A 27,079-nucleotide genomic window follows, 5' to 3' on the forward strand; every position below is an offset into this window, starting at 1 on the left:
GGCCCAGAGAGGCTAAATGGTTTGTTCACGGACACCAGAACTCAAAGCCACACCTCAGGGCCGAATGCCATGCTCCCTCCAGCACCCTGAAGGGGCTCCGGGACTCTGACTTTACACTCAATGTCTACCATGCCCTGCACCCCTCCAGGTATGAGCAAAGTCCCCGATCTCCCGGAGCTTGTGTGCCAGTAAGGAATAAAGAAGGCAGGGTGGGGCGCCATCGGTTAAGCGTCCCACTCTTGATCTTAGCTCAGGTCTTGATCTCAGGGTTGTGAGTTCAAGCCCAGCATCGGGCTCCCGTGGCTCTGCAACAGGCAGGAAGCTTATTTTTGAAAGAAAGGAAGGAAGGGAGGGAGCAGGGGGCGGGGGAATCCCAGGCAGAGGAGAGCTTGCTCTGTGTGTTCAGAGGTCAGGGAAGGCCTTTCTGAGATGCTGGAGCAGAGGCCTGGGTGGTGGAAGGAGGTCAGACAGAGGGTAAGTGGGAGCTTCACTCACTGGGTGTGAGGCTGGTGAAGGCAGAGGGTGTCCAAAGGGCCATGATGGAAGAGCCAAGGTGGTTCTTGGGGTCCTTAGAGGGGCTTTGGCATCTAAGTGGAGCCATGATGCAGTGTGGCTGGTCCCTGGGAGCAATAGTGGCAGCTTTGCCAGAGGTTAAGACGTGGCTGGATTCAGTATTCACTCAACTGAGATTCTATTATACTTGAAGAGGCTCCCGGACCATCCAGCCTGAGGCCACAGGAGAGAATCTGTGGCCCTGGCCAGCCTGGCTGACACCTTGCATCCGAAGCAGTGCTTGCGATCGGCACTCAGAGTGCCTTCTTCTGCCAGGGTGCTGTGGGCAGAACTGGGTCCCTCAAGAAGACACGGGGACGTCCTGACCACCAGCACCTCAGATCATGAGCTTATTTGGAAACAGGGTCACTGCAGATGTAATTAGGGAAGACGAGGTCATGCTGAAGCAGGGTGGGCACTAAATCCAACATGGCCGGTGTCCTGACAAGACCAAGGGGAAGAGCCCCAGGCACAGACACAGGAGGGGAGGCCACGTAGGACGAGAGGGGACAGGGACTGGAGCGCTTCAGCTGCCGGCCACCACCAGAAGCTAGGAAGAAGCAAGGAAGGACTCTCCCCTACAGGTTTCAGACGGAGTGTGGGCCTGGCGATACCTTGATTTTGGACCTGGGGCCTCCTGAAGGAGAGACGACCCCTTTCCGTTGTTCTAAGCTGCCTGGGTTGGGGCGCTTGCTTGCAGCAGCTGTGGGAAGCCACCGGGTCAACGCTTTACCCATGCACAGCTCAGCGTCTTCCCACCGCCTCCCTGCACACAGCGACATGGGCATCCTCGTCCTGCAGGCAAGGAAGCACCGCCTCCCAGCTCCAGGACAGACTCTTCACTCCCCAGGGCTGCTCACGAGCCCATCTCCTCCCAGGCACCCCAGCTTGCCAGCCTCCACTCAGTTCCTAGAACCCTTCAGCTCCTCCCTGTTTTTGTGCCCATCCCGCTGTTCCGCAAGGGGGAAAGAGAGACCCCCTCAGCCAAAGTGTCAGCTCCAGCGGCACCTTCTCAAGCACGTCTTCCTCGATCAGGCCAGTAGGATGCTCCTCGGGGCAGGCGTCCTTGCTGGCCTGATTCCCGCCAGCCCTGGCGCCTAGAGCAGGGCACCTCGTGGCTTTCGTCTGCCCCTTTGTAATCAGTGCTTATGCACGCGGCACCGCTGACCTGTGTGCAGTCGGGCCATCTCCTCGAACTGATCTGGCCGAAGACTCCACGGCGGCAGGGGCCACGGCGGCTTCCTGACAGGCACAGAGCAGGAGTTCAAACACCTGTTGGCTCATTTTCAAGTTCAGTTCCCACGTCATTTGCTCCTTACCACCAGCCTGAGCCACTGGTGCTGCCCGCCTCAGTTTGGGACAGGGATAGGGAAGCCGAAGCCCAGGGAGGAAGGGGGCAGAGCCAGAACAGTGGTTCCGGTCCTCCCCCGAAGGGCTGGAGACTGGGGGGGGGGGGGTGTAGAGCAGAGACAAAAGGCAGTCCTTTTGTTTGTCTGCACGATTCAGAGCCCATCCTCTGCGTGGAAAAAAAGAGCAAGTCTATGCTGTTCTCTTTGGGCCACAGGTGAAACCTTCTCCATTTCAAGATCACCGGCTTGTGAGGTGTTGTAGGGAGGGCTCATCCACAGCATTAAGCAACGTTTTCTCATTACTGTTTTCCCAGGGGCCCCCATCGTTCCTGCCGCGGCGTCCCCGGCTTTGTCCCCGGTGAAAGTCGCTCTCCGGGTGGGGCACGGGAGGTGCCCACAGCTCTCCAGGCAGGACCTCGGGAGGGAGGGGCCGGGGCTCGGCAGCCCATCTGGCCCCGTGGAGATGAGTGAACGCTGACACCCAAACTTGTGAGCAGGCCCAGGGTGAGGCATGAACTTCAGCGAAAATGGAATGTCGTTTAAAATTCAATCATAAGTTTGAATTCAAATAAAGAAGTTAAATGCCTATAGCAGTTTCTTAGAGTAATACTTAGAAACTGGAAACTCACTTCTAAAATGAGTATTCTGGGGGCGCGTGGGTGGCTCAGTCGGCTGAGCATCCAACCCGTGATTTCAGCTCAGGTCGTGACAGCACGGTTCGTGAGCTCGAGCCCCGTTTCAGGCCCTGTGCTGACAGTGTGGAGCCTGCCTGGGATTCTCTTCCCTCTCTCTGCCCCTCCCCCACTTGCACGCACTTGTTCCCAAAATAAACAGACATTAAAAATAAATAAATGTTTAGAACAAACACATAAAATGACTATTCTGATAATAACTTCCATCTATTAGTAACAATCTTTAAAAAAAATCATAGTACCCCCTTTGGGCTCCGCGGCTATCAACCGAGCACTGTCTCCACAGCTGGGGGCCCGGCAAGGGGACACAACCTGTTTGGAAAGCATCTGCAATGTTTCCGGAGACAGAATGATGTTCACACGCTTCTCCATTAATGCCACTTCTGGGAACTCCACACCGAAGGCTACACTGAACCTAAGGAATCCTTTGAAAAGCAAGCCTTCTGCACAAAGAAGTTTTACCACAGCATTATTTACACTGATGACAAGCTGAAAACAACTCTGATCATAACAATCCACTTATGCCATGCCTCCTTTGTGTAAGGCCGTATGTGCACAGCATATATTAGCACACGTAATTTACGCCATAATCCAGGAGAGACTACCCTTATCCCTAGTTTACCAATTAAAAGACTTATGTTGGCCAGAGTGAAGTAACCTACCCAAGGTTTCACCTTTAAAACTAGCGGCAGTCACAGGTCATGATCTCAAGGTTCAGGAGTTGGAGTCCCAAATCAGGCTCCGCACTTGGGATTCTCTCCCTCTCTCTCTCTCTCTGCCTCTCCTACTTGCTCCCTCTTTCTCAAAATAAATAAATGAAAGAAAGAAAGAAAGAAAGAAAGAAAGAAAGAAAAAGAAAGAAAGAAAGAAAAAGGAAGAAAGAAAGAAAGAAAGAAAGAAAGAAAGAAAGAAAGAAACTAAGAGTAACTTTGTGGCGACATGGAAAATGCACATAGAAAGTTAGGTGAAAAGATCAGACTGCTTAACTATTATTTCTCATGGGAATGCAGCCTAAGGAGTCAGCTGAAGGGCAGCCCTCTGTAGCCACTGCACAGGGATCCCTGAGGCCTGCGCTGACAGCCCCACCCCCACCCCGCTAGCTCGCCCCGTCACACCACACACAGCATTGGAACAGCTAGATGGCCACGAAGCTCTGAAACCGCCTGCCCAGGCCCCTTCCGGGCCCTATAGTAGGTGCCCCATAGATGTGTCTGCCTCTCCTACACCGGAAGCCCACGAGGGACAAGGCTTCGGCTGCTATGGGCCCCTCACCACTCAGCGCCGGCCCTGGCCCACGGGACTTACGAAATGAGGAAGCGAACAAACTTAATGTTTTGAAAACTGTGTTCTGCAAATGTCATGTGGTTATGAATGACGCTTGTATACTGGGCTATTATCTGCAGAACACAAAATGCTAGATTTGTTCTGTTTTCGCGGAGCGGTCGGTCTTCAGACCTGCGGTCCAGATGTCGGTACAGCCGCCTTTGGGGGATGTGGGTCTTGATCTGGCCTGCAATTCCTTTCCCGATTAGGAACCTGTTTGCTTTGCCCACAGGAAGATGGTCGTAACAAAACCGCACAACCGGGGGGCTCGGAGCCTCCTGTGCTCACGGTCCAGGGAGTGGGACCCTGGCACTGAAAATGGCCGGGCTGTCTGGCGTTAGCCAGGAGAGTTAACGCAGGTCCAGCATCGGGCGGGACGAGCGAGGGAGGACGAGCGAGGAAGCTCCACCCAGCGGAATGTTGAGCGCAGCTGGTAGACTGTTCACAGGGTGGGAGGAAGGGAGACAGCGCTTCTGTTACAATGTTATGAGACAAAACCCAGAGACACAAACTTGCATTTACCATGTATGCACTCCTGGAACAAAAATGTTTAGAAAAAAGTCCGAAAGGAAATGTACCAACGTGTAAAGGAAGGCTGTGTCTTTCTCTAATAAGATTAGGGGATATTTGTCTTCTTCGTGTTGCACTTTCTACACGAACACGAATGGACACGTGTTACTTTTATAATGAAATGGCCGCAGGTCCTCAGCTCGGGTCCACCCTGGGCTTACCAGTTCGTACTGGAGAAGTGGGCCACCAGGGAGCTGGTCTGAAGGGTGCAGGTTATTCCCCACAGCTGGACTAAGCTGTCGGCAGGAGGAGACTAATTCAATCGGCACCATCAATTTCCAGCTGCTGAAAGTTCTGCCTGCCGACTGTAACTTTCTGAAAGGGCACCGCTACTGGGCATCGGCTGGAGAGAGGGGAGAACAGAAGGCTTCTGCTGAACAAAAGCTGACCCGGAATGGACCACTGGAGGCGCAGTGCCCGGCCCCGGGCGCACGCTGTGAAGCCTGGGCCCGGCCCAGAGGTTCTGACTTCACTGGTCAGACGTGCAGCCCAGGCTTTGGGATGTTTTGGAACATTTAAAAGTTTCTCGGCAGCCGGCCTGAGGGCAAGTGGCTTAGAGGGAAAAAAAAAAAAAAAAAAAAAAAAAAAAGGCAGCCAGCAAGACGAGGAACAGCTTTTTATTAATAGACAAAACCCAGCATCTATGAATTACACCGTTGCTAAACTCAACCTTAAAGCACCAAGAAACTGCACAGATATGTAAAGTGTCTCTTTATTTCTGGAATAGCGTCTAAAATATATTTCCAAGAGACTAATGCTTATGCCTGGGGCAGAACACCAAGAGAGATGAGCATAACACAGAAATACCAAGAAAGGATGGATGGACGGATGGATGGATGGATGGATGGATGGAAGGATGGATAGAAGGAAGGTAGGAAGGAAGGAACGAACGATGGAAGGAAGGAAAGAAAAGAAAAGAAAAGAAAAGAAAAGAAAAGAAAAGAAAAGAGGAAGGGAGGAAAGAAAGAGAAAGGAAGGAAGGGAGGGAGGGAGGAAGGGAGGAAGACAGATTAAGGTTTATTTAGCATCTGTTCATTCAGTAAGTGTTTACTGAACGCCTTCCCCCGGGTCAGGCACTGTGCACTGAGCACAGACCAGGCTTCTGCTCTTGGAGTGTGTTTTAGTGCAGGGAGACAGAAAGAGAATGAAATAAATGATAACTCAAGTAGTAAAAAGTACTGTGAACACAATAAAAGAGAGGAACATGATATACAGGGGGTTATAAGTAAATCATACAGTCTCTTTTGCCATACCAAAAAAAAACCCAAAAACTATCTTTAGACCTTCCTTCTTATTTTTACTTAAGTACGTTTTAAATGCCCTCTTGAAGTGGACCATTTGAAGCCAGCCACTATGGAACTGGGCAGCCATGACCCAGGCACTGTCACAGCTGTGTAACTGTTGTCGACCTTGACTTAAAGCTCCTTGTCCCTGTTTCATACTCCACTTACTATGAGCTTATAAACAACGCTGTTTACCTATACTACAAAGTCTGCTTTAAAGACAAACAGAGGGGGGCGCCTGGGTGGCGCAGTCGGTTAAGCGTCCGACTTCAGCCAGGTCACGATCTCGCGGTCCGTGAGTTCGAGCCCCGCGTCAGGCTCTGGGCTGATGGCTCAGAGCCTGCAGCCTGCTTCCGATTCTGTGTCTCCCTCTCTCTCTGCCCCTCCCCTGTTCATGTTCTGTCTCTCTCTGTCCCAAAAATAAATAAACGTTGAAAAAAAAATTAAAAAAAAAAAAAAAGACAAACAGAGGGGTGCCTGGATGGCCCAGTCGGGTAAGCACCTGACTCTTGGTTCTGGCTCAGGTCATGATCTCACAGTTTTGTGGATTTAAGCCCTGCGTCGGGATCTGTGCTGACAGTGTGGAGCCAGCTTGCGATTCTCTCTTCCTCTCTCTCGGTCCCTCTCCTGCTCCTGCTGCCTGTCTGTCTCTCTCTCCAAATAAATAAATTAAAAAAAACATTTTTTTAAAAGACAAACGGACAGATACAAATTTTGTATTCATAATTCAACGTTCTATGGCACAAAACAACACTGATCCTTAGCTGATAATCCCCAATCAGCAACTCGGATGGCTGTGTTTCAATGTTAGACTCTCTGACAATCACAGGAACTCCTTAAAATCTGGGTCCCCGTTACGTAACAGTCGAAATAGGTACCCCTGCTTTTAAAAGCCATAATAGAAGGGGGCACCTGGGTGGCTCAGTTGGTTGGACGTCCAACTTCGGCTCGGGTCCTGATCTCATGGCTTGTGGGTTTGTGCCCCACGTCAGGCTCTGTGCTGACAGCTCAGGGCCTGGAGCCTGCTTCAGACTCTGTGTCTCCCTCTCTCTCTGCCCGTCCCCTGCTCACGCTCTGTCTCTCTCTCAAAAATAAATATGAAAAAAAAATTTTTTAAACCATAAAAGAGGGACACCTGGGTGGTTCAGTAGGTTGAGCGTCTGACTTCGGCTCATGTCATGATCTCGTGGTTCGTGGGTTCGAGCCCCACGTCGGGCTCTGTGCTGACAGCTCGGAGCCTGGAGCCTGCTTCGGATTCTGTGTCTCCCTGTCTCTCTGCCCCTCCCCAGCTCATGCTGTGTCTCTCCCTGTCTCTCAAAAATAAATAAATGTTAAAAAAAAAACCCACTTTTTTTTAAACCACGAAAGAAAAAAGCATTACATGGAGGAGCCATACGATCTTAGGGTTGTAACAAGTGCAGCTGTACGTTCGTTCGTCTACTCGGTGGAATCCCAGCTTTAGCACTCATGACACAGTGGGTTCCGCTCAGGCCATCTCGGCGTCCTTACTGAGGAGCACCCGCCCACCTCCTCAGGCAGGTCGAAGCCGCAGATGGACCAGTCTCGGGGAAAGCAGACGGGTGGGAAGTTCACCTGGCGGCTGTCTCTCGCAACGGCCCACTCGGGGGACAGCCTCACCCGGCACATTCAGACCCACTTGGGACCCAGCCCCTGTGGCAAGAAGCAACATCTCCAGGGTCGTGTGTCAGCAACACGGCCGCCCCCGTTACTGACCAGCCTCCTCTGAGATTCTACCTCCACCTGAAGGGATTAACTCCAGAGCACGCTAAGGCTGCCAGCCTGGCACCGGCCTCTGCCGTGGGGCTTCCTGCCTGCCTGCCTGCCTAAGATCAGGGGTCCCGTGACTTACAGGACATATTCGCCCCAGCAAAAGGGAAGTCCCATGGATCCCATCTCCCACCAGATTCCTAGTCCATCCCTCTTGAAAAACACTCTGCCGCTGAGGGCTGGGACCCCTGAGGGCCGGGACCCCTGAGGGCCGGGAACTTTCTTCACCGGGTGGCTGCCCCTGGCCTCCCCGACACTGGGGAATTACCTGGCTGGCAGCCAGCAAACGCCTCTAGGCCCTTGCACGTCCCCCCCACTCCGTGCCTGGGCAGCACCGCTCAGTCCTGTACCTCAGAGCTCCCCTCCCCCTCCCACCCTCTCAGGGGGCCTGGGCTGACCCAGGCTCCTTCCAAGTCCACACCCCACGAGGGCTTCTGAGGGACATGCGGGCTGGGTTTGTAGCTTTTAAAACACAATAGCGTATTATGATTATATATTCGCACATCTTCAAGTTTTCAAAAACAGACCTGTGTAGGACTCCTCCCTTTCTCAGATGCCTAACCCTTATTAAAATGTCCTCTTGTGTGCATGCACGTGTTTACCTGCTCCCGCTCGGCTCCCATAGCCTGGCTGGCAGGGCAGGGGCCACAGGGGCTCTGGTTCACCCCTGAGGCTCCCTGCTGTGGAGAACCAGCTTCCCTGGAGAGTTCTGGGAAGGCCCGTGCCCCTGGGCTCCTCCCAAACACGCATGCTTTCAGATTCTCCCTAATGGGCTTAAGAATGGCTGAGCACCGTGGAGGGAGATAACCACACCGACCCTCCAGTCCCGGGGACACCTCAAGCTCCCCCGGATTTGCATCAGGCCAGCGGGGTAGGGCTCAGGACAGGCTCGGGTGGTCCGGCCGTGGGGATGCAGTCAGGATCAAGTGCTCCCCGTGAAGGCCTGTGCAGGCTGCTCTCAGGCCCCGCTCCCCCCGCTGCACGGTGGGTACCTGGCCTCCCTGGACGTCATCCGGATCCCAGACTCTTGTCCAGAAACTAAAGGGAAATCGCCCTCTTTGGTGCTGGCGGCTGAGAAGTTCAAAGCCAATTTTGGATCCGTCTCCAGCACTTATGTGTGACTCTGGCCTTATTTTATTTTCCTTTTGCCCCTATTTAATCCTCTGGTATCGAATGTGTTTTGTAAGCCAACTCCAATCCTTTCTAGGCCGAAGCAGAGCAAATAAATGGAATGCTCATAATCTCTGGTAATCACTTGGTGAGTCGCTGTCCACAGGGTCTGGGGGGCGCAGCCCTGCGTGAGGAGCTCCCAGCCCAAAAGAAGGGCTGGCCTGAGGCAAGCCCCGAAGCTCTCCTGGGAGCAGAGCCCAGCCACATCGCAGGGGGGCTGCTCCACCAGCCCAAGCGTCCAAGGGGTCACCAAGACAGTGGACCCACCGGGTCAGCCCGAGACCTGGCCCCAGGTGGCATGTGCGAACACAGAACTGCCCACTCTGGTTCTGATGCATCGGAGGGAATCAGAGGGCAACAAGCATTTCTACGTCTTCCTTCCTTCTTCCTTCCTTTGTCTAAGGACCGGAACGCTGGATGGGCCTGGGTGGCTCCGTTGGTTAAGTGTCCCGACTGCTGATTTCAGCTCAGGTCATGATCTCACGGTTCGTGAGCCTGCTTGGGATTCTCTCCCTCTCTTTCTGCCCCTCCCCAGCTTGTGTGCATGCTCTCTCTTTCAAAAGAGATTTACTTTAAAATTAATAAGAAAAGAGGGGCACCTGGGTGGCGCAGTCGGTTAAGCGTCCGACTTCAGCCAGGTCACGATCTCACGGTCCGTGAGTTCGAGCCCCGCGTCAGGCTCTGGGCTGATGGCTCGGAGCCTGGAGCCTGTTTCCGATTCTGTGTCTCCCTCTCTCTCTGCCCCTCCCCCGTTCATGCTCTGTCTCTCTCTGTCCCAAAAATAAATAAACGTTGAAAAAAAAAAAATTAAAAAAAAAAAAATAAAATTAATAAGAAAAGAAAGAAAAGAAAAGAAAAGAAAAGAAAAGAAAAGGGAAAAAAAAATGGGAATGCTAGTGGTTGGCCTCGCACCCAGAAATGCAAGGTACCAAACACAGGATGATGCCACAGCAAGTGTGGCCCAGGCTCTGGGGGTGTACGGGCTGGGCGTTCCTTCCTTCCCTCACCCGCCTCCATCCACAGGACAGATGAGGGAGGTGGCAGGTCCTGCCCTGAGTTTGGGTGTGCATGCTGGAGGACAGTGGCAGTCTTACATTCGATTCACGTCTCCACCCGGACTCACGGGGCGATTCCCCCAGCCGCCCCCCCCACCCCGCCATGCCACCTTTCATGTGGTTTCCCACCACCCCAAGAACTTCTGCAGTTTCTCCACTGCCTGCTGAAGGGTGGAGGGTGGACAGAGCGGGGGGGGGGGGGGGGGGGGTGGTGAGGGAGGGTAACAACAGGCAGTTGGCTCACCCCTGCTCCGCCCAAGCCAGCTGCCCTGTCTGGGTGCTCTCTGGCAAACCCCAACCTCTCAGCCTGGAAAGGCTCCCCTGGGCCCCACAGCCTCCCCTGCACACGGCAGTCCCGAGCACCAGCTACGTGCCAAAATCACATACACGGCCAACGCGCGCCAGCCCAGGGCCTAGTCTTGGGCGGGAAGGGCAGCGGGGCACCAGGGATGACACAAGTGTGAAGGAAACATGAATGCCAGGTGAGGCCAAAGAGCTGAAGCCATTGCCAGCCCAGAATTCTCCCCCAAGCCCTCGACTTCTCAGACCTTCTCCACACCTCCACCTGCATGTCTAGTAGACATTTCGCCACGGCCAGAGCATAACCCCACCTCTGCTCCCAGCCGCGCGGCTCCCAGCCACCCTCACGGCGACCAGATGATGGCAGCGGCATCCCCCCCCCCCCCCCCCAGCCCCGGGCTGCTCCGCCGGCAGTCCTCAACTCCTCTCCCCATGCCCCCCCCCCCCCCCCCCCCCCCGCTGCGTCCAGTCCTCCAGCAAGCCTGCTGGCTCTCCTGTAAGACATCCCCAGGCCTCCACAGCCTGTCACCCTCCACCTGGATAAGGACCGTGGTTTCTGGTTTCGGACAGAGCCAGAGGAGCAAGCCCGGTGAGAGAAAGTGGCTAGAAACCTTTAGGGCAATCTGAGATAGCTACAACATCCACAGGCTGATACAAAAGTATCGGTCTGAGACAGATCCGGAATTGAAGGAACTGCTCCCTGCCAGAGGCAGTTTGAGAAGGGCCCTCCACCTTCGCCAGCCTCGGGGTGGGCCTCACCCGCCACTCGGCCTCACTCAGCTCTAGCCCCACTGGCCCTTCGGGTCTGCAAACAACCCCCTCCCCGCCCCCCAGCACACTCCACCTGAGGGCATTTGCACCGCCGCTTCCGAGCCTTCACGCGAGCACTCCTCATCCCCCTTTGACCTTCGCTCCAACATCACTTTCTCAATTAGGCTTATCCTGACACCCTCCTTAACACTTGCAGACCACCCTCCCCACTCCTCAGGCTTGGCTGGGCATGCTCATGCTTGTTTGGTTTTTTTCTGCCGTTCTCCAAAGCACTCACCACATAATATCCTGTATGGTGTCTTACGTTTATTGTCTCTCCTCCCCTGAGTAGGGGCGGAGGGCTCTGCTTTGCGCTTGGGCACACGACAGGAACTCGATACTTGGTGAGTGAAGGAGGGAATGTGGGAGCCAGAGGGCAGCTGGGGCAGGCTTCGCAGAGACAACCTGGAGTGCCACCTCCAGGTGGACATCCGCACACCTAGGCTGACAGAGGGCAGCCGAGGACCCCCAGGGGAGTTGTCTGCCGTGTCAAAGGCTCTGGCCTGGACCCTGGAATCTAGAGGATCTCTCCCAAGACCCAGGGTCAGGGTCTCATTTCTCAAGATGGAAGGTGGACAAGAGTGGGGGGGGAGGGCGGCTAACCGCAAGGAAACCAGTGAGAAAGCAGACACTGAATTGAGGTCATGGAACTAGAGAGGAAGGACAGAATTTGAGAGGTTTCCAAGGTCAGACCTGCCGATGTATGCGGGAGGCAAAAGGGAGGAAGGAGGCACAGAGAGGATCGGGTGGGTACGGCTCGTGGAAGGACGGTCTCCTCAAACACCGGCATGATTACTGTGGGTCAGAACAGCCACCCAGCAGTGAAAGCCTCCCCGCAGTGCGTGCTCTCCCACGAAGGGGCTTTCTCAGCCGTCTGCCTCCCCTGCCCCACACTGAGTCTGCACCCGTGCCCACAGGGCCTCCTCTGCAGGGTCTGGGGTCCTAAGTGTGCCCCGCCCACACGTCTCCTCCAGGATCACGGCCTGCATTTCAGGAGACCACTTCCCGAACGGCCGGTGTCCGTCTGACTCCTCCACTGCCGGATTCCAAGCCGGCGTGTTCAAAGCAAACCCACCGACGTGCGTACGTGAAGCACTTACCTTGCACTGAACACTGTTAGGTGCTAAGAACGGGCAGAAAGTCGTCGCGGGCGGGGGTCCTGCTCTCCAGCAGCCTAAGGATGGGCAGCGTGTGAGATACGGAGAGGGACGCACACACTAACCAGTTGAAGGACGGAACGTGGCACCGTGTGACACTTGTTTGCCCCAAACTCTTCTGGGACACGAGAAGCTGCCAAAAAGACCTACTCATTTTGACCCCCAATTTCTACCAGAGCTGCAGGAGAAGAGAAATCCACATGGACCGGGCACCTCGAGCAACCTGCCAGATGTGTGCGTGCAGGGGAGGTGCCCAGGCGGAAGGAACCAGAGGGGACAAGACTGGCCTGGTGGCGCAGGGTGTGGTCCGGACCACAGCGGGAGAGGTGGGCAGCAGGGCGGCCTAATTTTAATATGCACATGTCCCAGCAGAGCCAACCTGCCACCAGGAGGAGAGCTGGTACAAGACTCCAAACACACCTTCCCGGTTACTGAATGAAATCCGGGAAAAACAAAGGGGGACCCCGGAGTCCTGGGGGGAACACTGGGAACCTGTAGGAACGGCCGCCAAAGATCTGGCGGAAGAAACGGTGTGCAACCCAAGGGCCTTTGGATGATCCTTCAAAACACACTTTTGACCTTTTCATCCTGCAGGGTGCAAAGCCGGTCCTCCTCACAAAATCCTGCACACGCTGTTAGGGGAAGACAGGAGCACAAAGGAAACTATCCCAGAGCTAAATCTAGTGACCACACAAATACCCGAGTCAAACAAGCTGTAATATTGATGAGGCATGAATGAACAGTAACTGTTTCCAGGGCTGAATAAAGGCGGGCCACCTTATCGGGGAGGTCACACAGAGGCTCTCCGTTGGTGCCCCTTCTAGTAAGAACAGGCGAGAATAGCTCTCTTCTCTGTGTGTGGGGGGCGGGCGGCGGGGGCGGGGCACTCGGGCCGAAGGCTGATCAGACTGAGAACGTTTTCTTGGAGGCAACAGAAAAAATCTGCTTTCGGTTTAACCTGCAATAGTTGCAGCCTCTGACCGGGACACATTGTTAATTAGTCAAAAGAGAAGCCCCGCGTTTAGTTACCCATTGAATTAGGTATCTTCAAACACTGTGACCTAGAATCGACAGTACAGCTAACTCTCTGTTTACCACGGTAATGGGGATTTCTGGAAGGGCAGCAGTTAATTGAGAAGCAGAAACAATCCCATTTTGTCCTCACCAAGGCACATATCACTGCATCAAGGCTGATGGCTTCCAACGAGCGTCCACCGAGGCCCTCGGGTCTGCCCACCACTGTGAGGTCTAAGCCGCACCCTTCTGGCTCAACAAGCCAAAGGGTGTCTGGCCCCCACCACACCTGGGTCTGGCAGACAGCGGGGCCCCGTCCAAATTTTCAGGGCGTGGGGACACCGGGAAAGCACGGACAGTCACCCCATGCCTCACCCAAATCGCAACAGGACTTCTGGCGAGTGACACGTGGTGGTGCGAGGGGGGCTCTCAGGGAGACAGGAAAAAGGGGGCCCTGGGTCCGCGGGAGGGTGGACCGAGAGGCCGGGGAGGAGACAGGGAGAGAGTTGGCTGTACTGACACACAACAAGCACACCCCCAGCAAGCCGCCCAGCGTTTCCAGGAAGGAGAAAAGCAAACCGCCGTCCCACCTCGGGCTGCGCGGTCACAAGTGAGGCAGGGCTGGGACCAGTCGCCATTTGGGCGGGAGGCCAGCCCCAGGTGCGGCAGGAAGGGGTGGCGCTGGCTCAGCGGCTGCAGCTCCTCGCTCTGACCCAGCGGGGCCCCTGCGCGGTGCTGGGGGCACAGCGAGGCCTCGGGCGCTGTCGGGCAGGGACACACACACACACACACAGAGAGAGACACGCCGTTAGAGGGAGTGGGAGCGGCACGGTGCGGGCCGGGGCCGGGGCCCGTGGCGCTCGGGGGCGGCGGACAGCCCGCTGACCACATTCTGACCCTGAACATGCAGCTCGAGCTCAAGGTCTGAGGGAACCGGAAAGCGTCAGAGCTGGGGCCGTGACAGCATCCGGCAGGCCAGCAGAAGGCCGGCGGGCCTGCCACCGGTGCCCGACCCGAACCCCCGGCTCCCGCACGGGGAACGTCCCACAAGCTGTTGATGGACGGGATGCTATTCTAGCTCTCGCTTCGGATCCTCTGGCTTCTGGACAGAAATGACCGCAACAGGCACGTCGCGAGAAGGGCGGCTCCCAGTGGCTGCAGAGCACAGGCGCGTCCACTTCCCAGGCAGGAAGCCGAGGCAGCCTGAGACCAGCTCAACCCACAGCGGGCACTTTTGGGGGCTGGGGCGGCTCCTTGAGAGCAACAAACGAGCTCTCCCTTTAAAGGGCAATCGTCACCACCTTGGTGATGAACCTGGCCCAGACGGAGACTTCTGGAGACGCAGGTCGCTTTCCTTCTCGTGCGGTCTCACGAGGGTCACAACCTAGGCTTCAGCAGAGCAGTTCATACTGAGAGGGAAACAGCCACGACTAGAAACAGGGACAAGGAAAATGCTAACCTCTCCAAGCTCGGTCATAATTTGGAATTCCTAGGGAAGTCCAGGAAGTCTGGCTTTGGGACACAAATCTCCCATTTGACACATTTCTCAAAATGCTGCTGGTGGCAGGACAACGTCAAACTGACACCTGCAGGCGGGAGCCGTTAGTAGGTGGTCGGCCAGCAGAACCAATGACCACACAGAGACCGACAGGCGTTTGTCAGGCTACAAACAATTTCCTTTAAAAAAAAAAAAAAAGAAAAAAATGGGGTGGCTGGGTGGCTCAGTTGGTTAAGTGTCCAACTTCAGCTCAGGTCATGATCTCAAGGTTTGTGGGTTCGAGCCCTGCATCGGGCTCTGTGCTGACGGCTCGGAGCCTGGAGCCTGCTTTGGATTCTGTGTCTCCCTCTCTCCCTGCCCCTCCCCCACTGGTGATCTGTCTCTGTCTCTGCCTCTCTCTCTGTCTCTCTGTCTCTCTCTCGTTGAAAAATAAACATTAAAAAAAATGTGTAAGAAATAAAAAAGGCTGGTGTTATGCTGACAGTGTTACCGATACCAAAACGAAAGGCTGTGTAGGGGCATGCACTTTTGTTTTTACAGCCATAAGATACAAGTTCTGCGTCCCCACAGGCCACCAGGGCCACCTGTCTTGACACAGCATCAGGGAAAGCAGCAGGGTGCCTGTTCCCGGGGCCACTTTTAGTGAATGCCCAGGATGCCAATGTGGCTCACAGAGACCAGCTTCCGTCAGGCCCTGAACTCCACTTCTGTTCCCTGAAATCTCGTCCGAATGTTGGGCAAAGGCCCAGCATAATCCGACATGCAAAACGAGAAAACAGAGCAGCCCCACCCAGCACAGACCCAGCCATGCAAAAGCAAATCACCAAGAGCTCTCGCCCACATGTCCAAAGAGGGGCCTTGCTCACGCTGGCACCTGCAGAGGCCTCTGCCTTCTCCCTCCCTCTTTAAGGGAGACAGAGACAGCCCATCTCTCTCCCCTGGGACGCTGAGGTAGACTAACACGCTGAGCCGGTCGGGAGACCCGCAGCCCAGTGGTTAGACAAACATTTAATGAGATTAGAGAAACGAGATTATCATCGAGAAAGAACGTTCGTTTCCTCCTACCTACCAAACACAGTCAACTTCCCACCGTCTGTGGGGCAGGCCAGTCGCTTCACTCCGGCCCTTCCCTGTGGGGGAAAGGGGCAGACCGTCTCCCCGAGGGCCGGCTGGCCCTGCCCGGATGTACCGAATCACACCACGGAGCAGCAGAGGGTCTTGAGACCCCGGAGGCAGAGCAGCCAAGGGACCAAGCCCCCGTGTCGCCGTGGCCCGGTGCAGACCACCGGCGGTGCTGCGCAGGCTGCAGGGAGCTGAGAACGAAGGACAGATACAAGCTCTCGCTCAGCCCCAGGGCGCCCACCCCACCTGAGGCCCAGCGCGCTGGCAAGGGGTGGGGGGCGCCTCCACTACTCACAGCCATGGTAGGAGGCGGGCGAGCCCCCCGCCTTGCCGTACTCCTGCTCCGAGTAGCTGGTGGAGAGGTTGGGCTGGCTGGAGCCGCGGCCGAAGGTGATCTGGTTGCTCCCCATGCCGGTGGCGACCTGGGCCATGCGCTCTTTGGTTTTGAGAGCCTGGGCCCTCTCGGCCTTCAGCCGCTCCTCGTCCTTGAGCAGGGCCACCAGCTGCTTTGACTTCTCGCGCACGTTGATGCCCTGGTCCTTGCCATCGCGGTCCACGTACTGGAAGTCCTTCAGGGTCTGGATGGCGAAGATGTTCTCGCGGCACTGCTGGGCCACCCGCTCGGAGCCCGTCTTGATGAGGTAGTCCAGCAGCGTCAGCGCCTTGTACACGTGCCGCCAGTTCTTGCCGTGGTCGTTGAGCCGCTTCCACACCATGCTCATGATCTCGGAGAAGGCCACCACGTTGTAGGTCAGGTCCGCGATCTCCGTCATCAGGGAGCTGGACGGGCCCCACGGGTCATTGGAGGTGGCTTCCCGGACCTTTATCTCCGCTTCCGAGTAATTGTTCACGATGTTTTTCATTTGCCGTCTGATAGACGAAGTCGCCATTGTTACTTTTCTTGGCGACAATCGTAGAGCCCTTCAGAGAGAGAGATTCTCCTGTCCTGGGCGAGTTCGTGCCCTGCGAAGGTTCAGTCTCCGCAACAGATCTGGAGTAGGATCCCTGAGAGTCATGTCCTCCGCTGGAGCCTCAGGTCCGAGAAGCCAGAAGCCATGACCTGGAGGAAGAAAGAAAACACGCTCACTGTAGCACGCACGCCTCGGAGAGAGTAGGGGGCTGTGGCCTTTTCTGGAAAGGGCAGGTACTGAGGTCTGGTGGCGCGGGGGGGGGGGGGGGGGGGGGGCAGTCAGGAGGGTTGCGGGAGGTGTGGACATACTCCAGCCTCCCTAGGAGGGGACAGAGCCACCTTTAAAAAAAAATTGCGACAAGATCAATACTACAAGTTAATAATGAATACAACCTAAACTCAAGTTTAAGCCTTGGGAAGACAGGAAGTAAACATTGTAACAGTTGTTCTATTTTCAAAACATTTCCACTGGCATGGCTCTTCTGTGGGTTGTATTTTCACTGGCGAAAGAAGAGAACAGTCATAATGCTGGGAGAAGTTGGTCCTGACAAATTTTAAATTACCTATGGGAGCAAGAAAAGACTTGTTTCAGGTATATGTTACCCCCCCCCCCCAAAATGTCTATCTATGCCTTTTTTTTTTTTCAACGTTTTTATTTATTTTTGGGACAGAGAGAGACAGAGCACGAACGGGGGAGGGGCAGAGAGAGAGGGAGACACAGAATGGGAAACAGGCTCCAGGCTCCGAGCCATCCGCCCAGAGCTTGACGCGGGGCTCGAACTCACGGACCGCGAGACCGTGACCTGGCTGAAGTCGGACGCTTAACCGACTGTGCCACCCAGGCACCCCTCTATGCCTTTTTTTAAAGTAATCTCTATACCCAATGTGGGGCTCAAACTCACAACCCTGAGATCAAGAGTCACACACTGTGCTGAGTCGGTCAGGTGCTATCTATGCCTTTAAAAATCACTCAGCATTTGGCTTTGGTCGAGCGGGCTTCTAAATTCCGGGGAATTTTCTGTGAGCACCGCTTTTCTCCTGACTTCTTATCAAGGTTTCCAACTACTCTTCTAAAGCACAGTCAGGACCCTCCAGTGGACTTTCAGAGTCTCCAGCATCTGGCCTGAGCTGATACAACCTGGTTCTAGCCCAATCCCCCCATTTCACAGAGGACAGAACTGAGGCCCAAGGTTACACATTAACGGGTCCACCCAGCCCTGTGGCATGGACACACGTGTCCCCCCTCTCCAGAGAAGAAACATCTACTGGGCTAGAGTGAGGCCCACATCTCTGACAATGGGCTTTGGTCAGCGAGTGTGGTCTTTTCATCAACAACCCCCCAGCTTCCCACACTGTGCCTGACGTGGATATAGATACTGTTGAATAAATTTACAGAACAGATTAAAAAGTGTCCCTCTCCTCTGGAAGGCCAGTCTGGCAGGGGTTGGAGGTGAGCACAGAGGATCTGAGGACGCAAAGCCAGAACGACCAACTCAGCTGGCTGCTGGGGGCTGCAAAGGCAGGCAGGCAGAAGGAATTTCCGCGAGAAAGAACTCCCAGTGTGTCTTCAAAGCTGAGGACACCTGAGAGGGTGGGAGGAAGCGATAACGTAAGTTACTCCTCATCGGTAAAATGAGGAAACTGAGGTCCAGTGGACCCCAGGGACTGCCAAAGACAGAGCGGCACAGCTGGAGCCCGGACACGAAACAAGTGCCCTCCCCCTGCCCACCCCCCGTTACCACCTACCGGGCTCATTTCAGGCTCTTCCGGCTGTGAAGCAGCCAAGGCAGCCTTGGGCCAGGCTCTAGCTCACTGAATGCTCATGAAGAGCCTCCAGGTAAGGTAGGTGAGGAACCCGAGGACCTGAAGTCATGGGGTCAGCTAACCAAGGTCACCTCCACCAAAGCAGCCTGGTGCGGCCGGGACCTGCTCCCTGCCCCCTCCTCCTGCAGTGGCCCGTCCTCCCCGTCCTCCCCACCATCCTCCCGACGAGTTGCTGCAGCTGTTGTGCTGCTTCTGCCAGAGAAACAACGGATGGCCCTCACCTTCCTCATCTAAAGCCTCACGTGGGCAATGGGCACATCAAAAAAATAAATAAACAAATAAGAGATGCGGTAGGGGTGAGGGGAAGGGAAGAACCACAGGAAACACAATGATCACTGATCACATGTAACCGTACAAATAAGGGACAGCTCATAAAACTTTATCCTGGTGACAACCGATACATCTTCTATGGCTAACAAGGCCTTCCCTCCAGCCTCAGATATGCCAAGAATTCTGTCCCCATCTGAAGCCACAGAACGGGGCTTCAGCAGAAGGCAGGCATATTCTGCCTCTCCACGGATCTGGCCAGCTCTCATAAATCCTCTAAAGCCTGTCAAAGGACCAGGGATAAAAATTTTCACGGTGACCTGCACATTTGATTTAGTTAGGCTTTTTCATTCACAGCAACATTCACTGCTGCCAGGGATGGGGCAGGCCTCAAAAGCAAAAAGGAACACTTTGATTTTTAATGAGCATCCCTCAGCTTAAAGTACAAACACTCGTCAAAATCAGTAGTAACATTCAGCTGGACTTAACGCCCAGGGGCCCGGCGACGTGCCAGGGACCACCGGGCCCCTCCCGTTTGTCACTCCATCTGGTGCGCGGCAGGTACGACCTTCCCACTGTCAGGGAGGCAGGAGGCGTAGGAATCCGCTGCTGAAGAGGTCCTCGGCCACCTTCCTCCAGGTCAGGAAGCAGCTTTGATTAAGCATGAGAGCAAATGGTCTTGGTAAGAAGGCCTCAAATGGTTGGAAACATAACGAGAAACAAAACAAAAACAATTTCCTGAGGAAGAAATGACGCCCCGGCTCTGCTCCCTTCTTCTAGTCCAGCCACCTTGGACCCAGTGTCCTCCTAGGGAGAGGCCAAGGAGAGGCCAGGAGGCCTGGCCAGGGCACCCACCAAGCCTCCTAGGCCTTTGGTGGCAAAGAAAAGGCTGCACTTCCTCCGATCAAGGGCGGGGAGTGTTCCTGCCCTGCCAGACAGAGGCTGGGAAAGGAGCTGAGAAACCGGGGCTGCAGACCAAGGCAGGGTTTTTTCTCTAATAGGCTCAACTTGCAAAGACATCTGTTAGCAGTCTCTTTGAAATATTTAGGCTCTAAGAAGGGCAAAGCTAATAAAACATTTCTTACAGTCAGAGAAATATAGAAAGCCCATATAATTTGAATGGCTGCCTGCCTTTTTTGTAAAGCCGTAGATAAGAGGTGCTTTCAGGATGGGCACGCGGTGAGACTCAGGAGACCTGGGGATACAAAATTCCTGATAGGAGAAAGGACACCAGAGGTGCCTCCAAGAAACCATGTTCAAGGCCAGCCGGGTGGCACGCCTCACCAGAGACTCTGTAGACCGACCCTTCCAATTCCTGCCGTGAGAGAAGCCAGCGACACTCGAGTGGGCTGCAGGACCACAGCCCCGGATCTCCCAGGAGGCCCCAACTGGGGACGGGGACCTGGGGGGCCCTACCGCACTTGTCCATGTGGACCTCAGACCTCACTCTCCCCATTCCAAAACTTCTCCCCCTGAACCTCAGGATTGGACAGTCAACACCTAAACATCTCCTCTCCAGGCAAACATCTGCCAGGCACTCCCTCCCCAAAACAGGCCCCGAACACAGCGCATCTTCAAATATATACCCTGCAGTGTTTCCAGAACCTAAGTTTTGTTTTGTTCTTGCTTTTTTGAACAGTACGCATGGTCCACCTTCCAAACCTTCCCTCTTCATCTGCTAGTTTTCTTCCGTTTCCAGCTCGCTGAGCCTGAACTAACTAGTACAGGATAATCTGTGACCTCGTGGGACTCCTCAATCAAGCCTAGGAAGCCGTGGTCAGTTCATATACCCCCATTTATTAAGGAGCTTGAGCTCAGATAGGGGGAAGGCAGGAGGTAGGAGGCGATGGGGATTGTCAAAACAAGAAGGAAAAATAAACTTTGTTAAAGGTTTAGACCAAGATGGCAAAAAGGGGGGAGGGCTTATTTCCATAAATTACATACCAACAACTCAAGGGACAAATGCCATCAGAATATCAGTAATTAGATGGGGCACCTGGGTGACTCAGTCATGCCATCATGGCTTAGGTTGAGCCCCGCCTCAGGCTCTGTGCTGACAGCTCAGAGCCTGGAGCCTGATTTGGATTCTGTATCCTTGTCTGTCTCTCCCCCACTTGTCCTCTCTGTCTATCTTTCTCTCTCTCTCTCAAATGTAAATAACCATTTAAAAAAATCAGTAATCAGAAAGAGCTTCAGAAATCGAGTTCTGTTATCAGACACGACTTAAACTATTGCATTATAAGTGGTAAAGTTTGTACAACTCTGTTAGGACTTTCAATATTTTCTGAATGGAGCCAAGTTGAGATTTCTATTCAAAGTAAACAAATTTTTAGGGCGCCTGGGTGTTTCAGTCGGTTGAGCATCCAACTCTTGATTTGGGTTCAGATCCTGATCTCACGGTTCGTGGGATCGAGCCCCACATTGGGCTCTGTGCTGACAACAGGGAGCCTGCTTGGGATTCTCTCTCTCCCCCTCTCTCTCTGCCCCTCCCCTGCTCGTTCTCTCTCCCTCTCTATCAAAATAAATAAATAAACTTAAAAAAAAAAAAAAAGCAAACGAATTTTTCTGCATCTACAGAACAGCTGACCAGGAGCCGAAGGATGTCCATTTGTTACCCTGGATGAGATGACACGGGGCGGGGCTCCCACCACACCTCCCCACTCCGGCCCCAGCCCTGACTAGCCTATTTTGAAAATGTACTAATTTGTTTTATTAAGAATCAAGGCTTCTGGTGCACAAGAGGTAAACCTCACTGAGTTGATCAACTCCAACAAACGGCAAAGAAACTGAACATTTCAGCCGCCCTGGGGAAGTCTCATCGTGGGCAATGCGCATCTCTGTCAGGCCTTCCCAAAGGCCTTTGAGAGTTCTGGAGAACCCCCCCCCCCCCCATCAAAAGCCAGCAGTCTACCCAGTATAGAAGGGGACACTCATTTTTCTACAGTTAGGCCCCAGTATCGGAGGAGATTCTTTAAGCCAGAGATCTCTTTCGCTTCTGTCCTGGAAATGGAATCTACTGTTTCTGCTGATGCAACATCCACTTCCTCTTGTCTTAGAAAGATCCTGGGTCTTCCAAGGGGGAAGCGGCCAGGAGCAGGTCCAGCCCAGGCTCTGCCCGACAGAGCGCCACAGGCCCCCAACCACAGTGGCTGCATCACGGCAGGTGGGCCATCCAGACTGGGCTGTCCGGAGCCCTTCTGGGTGGCTCTAAAGTGCTAGGAAACCAGAAGGTGGATGAGCTGCCGGAAGCCACCACAGGGCCGGGGTTCCCTAAACCTAAAGGGACAGTGAAGAAAGCAAAGAGCAAAGGGAGGGAGGGAGGGCAGCAAGACAACACGGGTGGAGCCTCTGGGTCCACCTGTGCTTGAAGCCATCTCTCCTCCACGCAGGTGCCTGCGTGGTCACCTGTAACCTACAGCAACGTGTGCCGTCACCTGTAACAGCGAGCCCAGCGCGAGGAGCGCCCTGAGAGCAGGAAAGCCGGCAACGGGCAAACACCAGACGCACAGTGAGTGCCCCCCACCCCGACTCCCCCACGGGGCTTCAAGTAGACGTGCGGGGACACCAACCAGACTCTCCCCAGGCACATCTGACCCACGACCTCAGGCGGGCTGAGGAGCCGCGTCCCTCCCGGAGAGGCTCGTCACTCCTCAAAACGCAGGCGGCCACCAGTCAAGGTCTCTTCCAGAGTGACGGCAAAGTAAGAGAGCCCGACGGTCACGCTCGCCGGGGACAAGCTGGGCAAGACAAACCGTGGCGTTCTTGAAAACACAACCAGAATCCAAGAGGCACCGGAGACTGGAATAGCCAAAGAACAAGACTAAATAAACAAACAAACATTCCGAGGCCAGAGCGGTGCCCCTGGAGGCAAGAAGAATTCCATAAAAATGTGCTCCAAGGGCTTGTGCAACTGGGTGGGGAAATTCCTTCCAAACCTAGCGTTCCCAGTCGCTGAAAGAAAGAAAGAAAGAAAGAAAGAAAGAAAGAAAGAAGAGGCTCTCTCCGCTACCCAGAGCAGTCCGGGTGGGTCCGCGGTCAGAGCCCGGAGGTCCCTGGGCCGCTCTTGCGTTGCTGCGTCACGGAGGCGGGCGTGGCCGGCCGGGCTCCGAGAAGACACACGCCCTGCCCACCAAGGTCCCCGCCACATCCCTAAGAAGACCTTGGCAGTGGCTTCGCAGGGACCAGGGATCATCATCAGGGGGCAAGACCAGCTATGAGGGAATAGCCCCAAGGGTCTCCCCCTGCTCCCCAAAACCTAACAGCCGCAGGTCAACCAACGCCGATTGTGATGACCCAGTCTCGGTCGACAGACACGGCTGAGTGAACTGATCCGAAAACCATCATCTCAGATGAGGGCTCAGACTATCTGTGTGTGGCAGCCTCCTGTGGCTTCACGTGCACTTTGTTCTCGAGGCAGAGGACAGGGAGAGCTGGGGAAGGGGGTACGGCCACCGTTCCTGCCGTGGCACACCAGTGTGGCCCGCCGTCGGCCGTCTTCCAGAAGCCCCTGCGGAGACTGGTCAAAAAGCTCCAGACACACAATAACTGGGGGCAGCGCCGAGGGGAGGCGACACCCTGGCCAAGCTCCCGGGGTGATTTCTGAGTATCCTGGAGTGAGTGCCCTGGTGTCACCGCATGACACTCATAGACACCAAAAGTTTGTGAAACACATTGCAAGCCTTGACTAGTTGGCTTTAATTCTCCTCTGCGTGCAATCCACGAGTGAGGAAACATCTCCACCTTCCTACTGGGGAAAAGGGTACCACGACCATCACAAGGAGGCTCAGTCAGGGGGTGGCTGAGACTACGGCTCACATGACCAAACTGAGCCGGCTTTCCAGAAGACAACGGTCCAGTTAGGACAATATGGACAGTGCCACATTCTTTTCCACAGTAATCATTTCACCCTAAAGAGAAAGGACTATTATGACCCTGCATCAGCCAAGCTAGCAATAACTCAGAGCCTAATGACTACTGCTCATGCACAGGGGAGAAAGGAAAAGGGGGTGGGGGGAGAAACACCCTTTACGTTCACCAGAAAAATGGTGAGATTCAGCCAAAAAAGAAGTGTTCTCTTCACTGAATGGAGAAATCAAATTTTATATCACCATCCAAAAAGGAGGATTATTATAAACATGAAAAAAAATTTTTTTCATGTTTATTTATTCTGAGAGAGAGAGAGAGAGAGAGATTGAGAACACAGCAGGGGCGGGGCAGAGGAGAGGGAGAGAGAGAATCCCAAGCAGGCTCCACAATGCCAGTGCAGAGCCCGATGCGGGGCTCGAACTCACCAACCGTGAGATCGTGACCTGAGCCAAAACCAAGAGTCAGATACTTACCCAACCGAATCACCCAGGTGCCCCAAAAACAAACATTTTTGACTTGACTTCTAAATGATAAAGCAGGTCAGGTTAAACTGCCCACGCACCTCTCCGCTCTCACTTCTAGGGGAGGAAGAGCCCCATGGGGGTGTCAGCTAACCTACCACCAGGTGGAAATGAAGGACTCCCGCCCCAATGCTGGGCACTGCCCCTCCTCCCACCAGGCAGCCAGTCCTCCACCGGAGAACATCCTGTGCGGCCTCTGCCAGGATCTGACAGTCACTGAAGCAAGTCAGATAGCTTTCTATGGCTTTACCTGTTCTAAAGTTTTCTAAAGTACTGAAAACACCCATGAGGAATTCTCTTTCTCTTTGCCAGCGTGCCCCGACCACTTAGTCTCTGAGAAGAGCAGCCTGTGGGTGCAGATGATATGGGTGTTGAAATGCGGTCATTTTTAAAGATCACGTGAGCCAGGGTCAGAGCTGCTCTGGCCATTCTGGCTACACTCTGGCCATCGGACACAGCCACTTAGTTTCACTCCCCGATTTAGGAGACGGGGTATGTTGAGCTGTGGCTCTCTCACCGGGAGGGTCAAGGATCAAAATCTTGACAACTGGACCAGGGCAAGGCATAAATATGCCATTTTAAAAGAGAAAAGAACTCTTTAATGCTCCCCACCTCTCTTCTACTCTTCAAAGTCGTTTTGCAAATGACCAATCATTGACAGCATTCTTAAAAAATCACACCAAGGGGCGCCTGGGCGGCTCAATCGGTTGAGCGTCTGACTTCATGATCTCACGGTTCGCGGGTTCGAGTCCTGCGTCAGGCGGTGTGCTGACAGCTCGGAGCCTGGAGCCTGCTTCCGATTCTGTGTCTCCCTCTCTCTCTGCCCCTCCCCTGCTCACGCTGTCTCTCTCTCTCTCTGTCTCTCTCTCTGAAAAATAAATAAATATTAAAAAAAAATTTTTTAAATGATGGCGTAGACCAGATGCTCTCCCTAAACCCTTCAATTCCCAAGACCCTCTTTCTGACAAATGGCTCAATTCCCTGCCACCTCCGTGGTTGTCACGGGGAGCCCTGACCAGCTCAGCCACAGGTCACTGACTGTGAGGTGAGAACTCTGGCTACGAGCCTAGTGGCAGATGCTTCTGTCGGCCTGTGGGGCTCAATGGTGGGCAAAACGGTATGGCTTCCTTTGGGCCTTTGGAGGCATGAATAGCCCTCAGAACCCTTCCCTCCTCCAAGGAAGGCAGCTTGTGTGTGACCCCTGGGCCAGAGAGTCTCTATTTCTAACACACTGTGACTGTGCTACTAGAAATACCCACAAATAACTGGCTGCAATGCCACCCAGAGACTGGGAACCACGGCATGGGGGCATCTGATGGCTCCACACACCCATCCCACCCCCATGGGGCAGGACCAGCTATGGATTATACTTTGATCAGTACAATTTTCCAGCTTGAGACATCTGAAAAAAATGCAGAGCTGCATGGGAAAATTTAGAATTCCCATGATTTTGTGCTTAATTTAGCCCTGGCTGGCCGCTGTGATGGCACGAAGTCCCGGGCCGTCGCCGTCTCCCGAGGAGCCAGCGCGAGAGAGCGGGAGCGGCGTGAGGGTGAACTATGGGCCCCCTGGGCCAGGACCCCACAGACCTGGTTTCGGGCACAGCAGAGAGCTACCACTTTTCTCAAACGGAGCTCGAGATGCTTGCCAAGAGGAACCCTGCAGGAAAGGAACACGTATTTCCACACTTGTAAGAGCAAACCCAAAGCCAGGAGGAAAACAACTGGTTTGCTCACCTCTCTCTGCCCTTAAAGCAGCAGCTCCAGGAGTCGGGCCTCCCCTCGCAGCGGCTGTGAAGGAACGAGGCCAATTTCCATGGGCGGCTGGGGAGTTACTTCCGCGGACTGTCAGGGAGTGATGGCTGATGTCCACTGACCCTCAAGGCTGGGCCTGGGTCCCCATCCCCCACCCCAGGCAGCCGGCCGGGGGTGGGGGTGGGGGTGGGGGTGGGGATCAAGCCAGGGCCCCAGAGACCAGAGGACAGGCTCACCTCGGCAAACGGGCAATCGGAAAGAAAGGATAGGCCAGATTCTCTGAAATCAGGGCCCGGGGCTGCCCTGAGGAAGGACAGGACTCGAAGGTTAACTCTGTGTCACCATGTGCTGCATCCTCTTCTCCAATCACTGTCCTATTACTGGGACAGTCTGCTCACTGTCACTTCAGAGAAGCCCATGTGCCACAAACAGGCCCCAGCCCCTCTACCCACCTGTTGCCTCGTCTGCCTGCCGTTCTTCCCACGACTGTCACTTGGATGGCCTTTCTGGTCATTTTTATCCCAGTTTAAATATCGCCTCCTCAGACCCACCAGTCACCCTGCCACGTCACCACCTTGAATGCTCAGCAAAGCCCCGCTCTGCACGGCGTTTTCTCGCTTGTGAACCTGTTTCTCCCCTGTGCCCCCTCCACCCCCCCACCCCGCCCCCCGCCCCTGACCTCTGTGAGAGCAGGTCCTGCCTGTGTTCACCACAGGCAGAGTGGTGCACTCTGAGCACTCCGAGCAGAGCCCGGCGCACAGTGAGCGCTGAGCGAACACAGGGGCGACAAGTAAGACCGTGTTTAAAGTTCTCACAGTCCCGTCTATCTAGAGACCAGCAGCGTTAACGCCGTCTCCCTTTCCGCTCAGCTCACCGTCACGGGAGTTAAGCGGCTGCCGTACTGACTGCCCAGGGATGAACTGCCCGAGGACAGGACTGCCAGGCCCCCAGCTTCACGAGCGCCACCACAGGAGCGGAGAGTCGTCAGGGCCCGGACCCCACGCAGAACAGAGACCATTCGATGCCCCCGACAGCCTAGGCTCGGGAGCAAAGCCGGCCAGCGTCAGGCCGCATGTGAGGGCCAACACGGGGATTTCTTATCGAGGTGCCTGGAGAGACACTGGCAAATAACAGGTGTCCAAATATCTGCGTCCTCGTCCCGGCACCACCAAGGGGAGGACATCGGTAAGGATGTTACTCGGCACGTCCCCGAGGGCGACTCAAAAAGAACTTCCAGGGGCGCCTGGGTGGCGC

General features: G+C 54.7%; 1 protein-coding gene across 4 annotated transcripts in view; it reads right to left on the minus strand.

Annotated features, from left to right (window-relative positions):
• Positions 1 to 27,079, minus strand: part of EPN2 (epsin 2) — an 86,595-nt gene that overhangs the window by 29,955 nt on the left and 29,561 nt on the right. For 3 of the 4 annotated variants that reach the window (XM_047832098.1, XM_047832096.1, XM_047832097.1), the window contains exon 2: positions 15,979 to 16,743. In XM_047832098.1, coding sequence (XP_047688054.1) covers positions 15,979 to 16,573 — 595 coding nt within the window. In that variant the 5' untranslated portion in view covers positions 16,574 to 16,743. Of the gene's footprint in view, positions 1 to 12,759; positions 12,763 to 13,653; positions 13,825 to 15,978; positions 16,744 to 27,079 lie in introns of all 4 variants that reach the window. The other variant, XM_047832099.1, reaches the window with a different exon arrangement.

Source organism: Prionailurus viverrinus, chromosome E1, assembly GCF_022837055.1.
Source record: "Prionailurus viverrinus isolate Anna chromosome E1, UM_Priviv_1.0, whole genome shotgun sequence".
Lineage (NCBI taxonomy): Eukaryota > Metazoa > Chordata > Mammalia > Carnivora > Felidae > Prionailurus > Prionailurus viverrinus.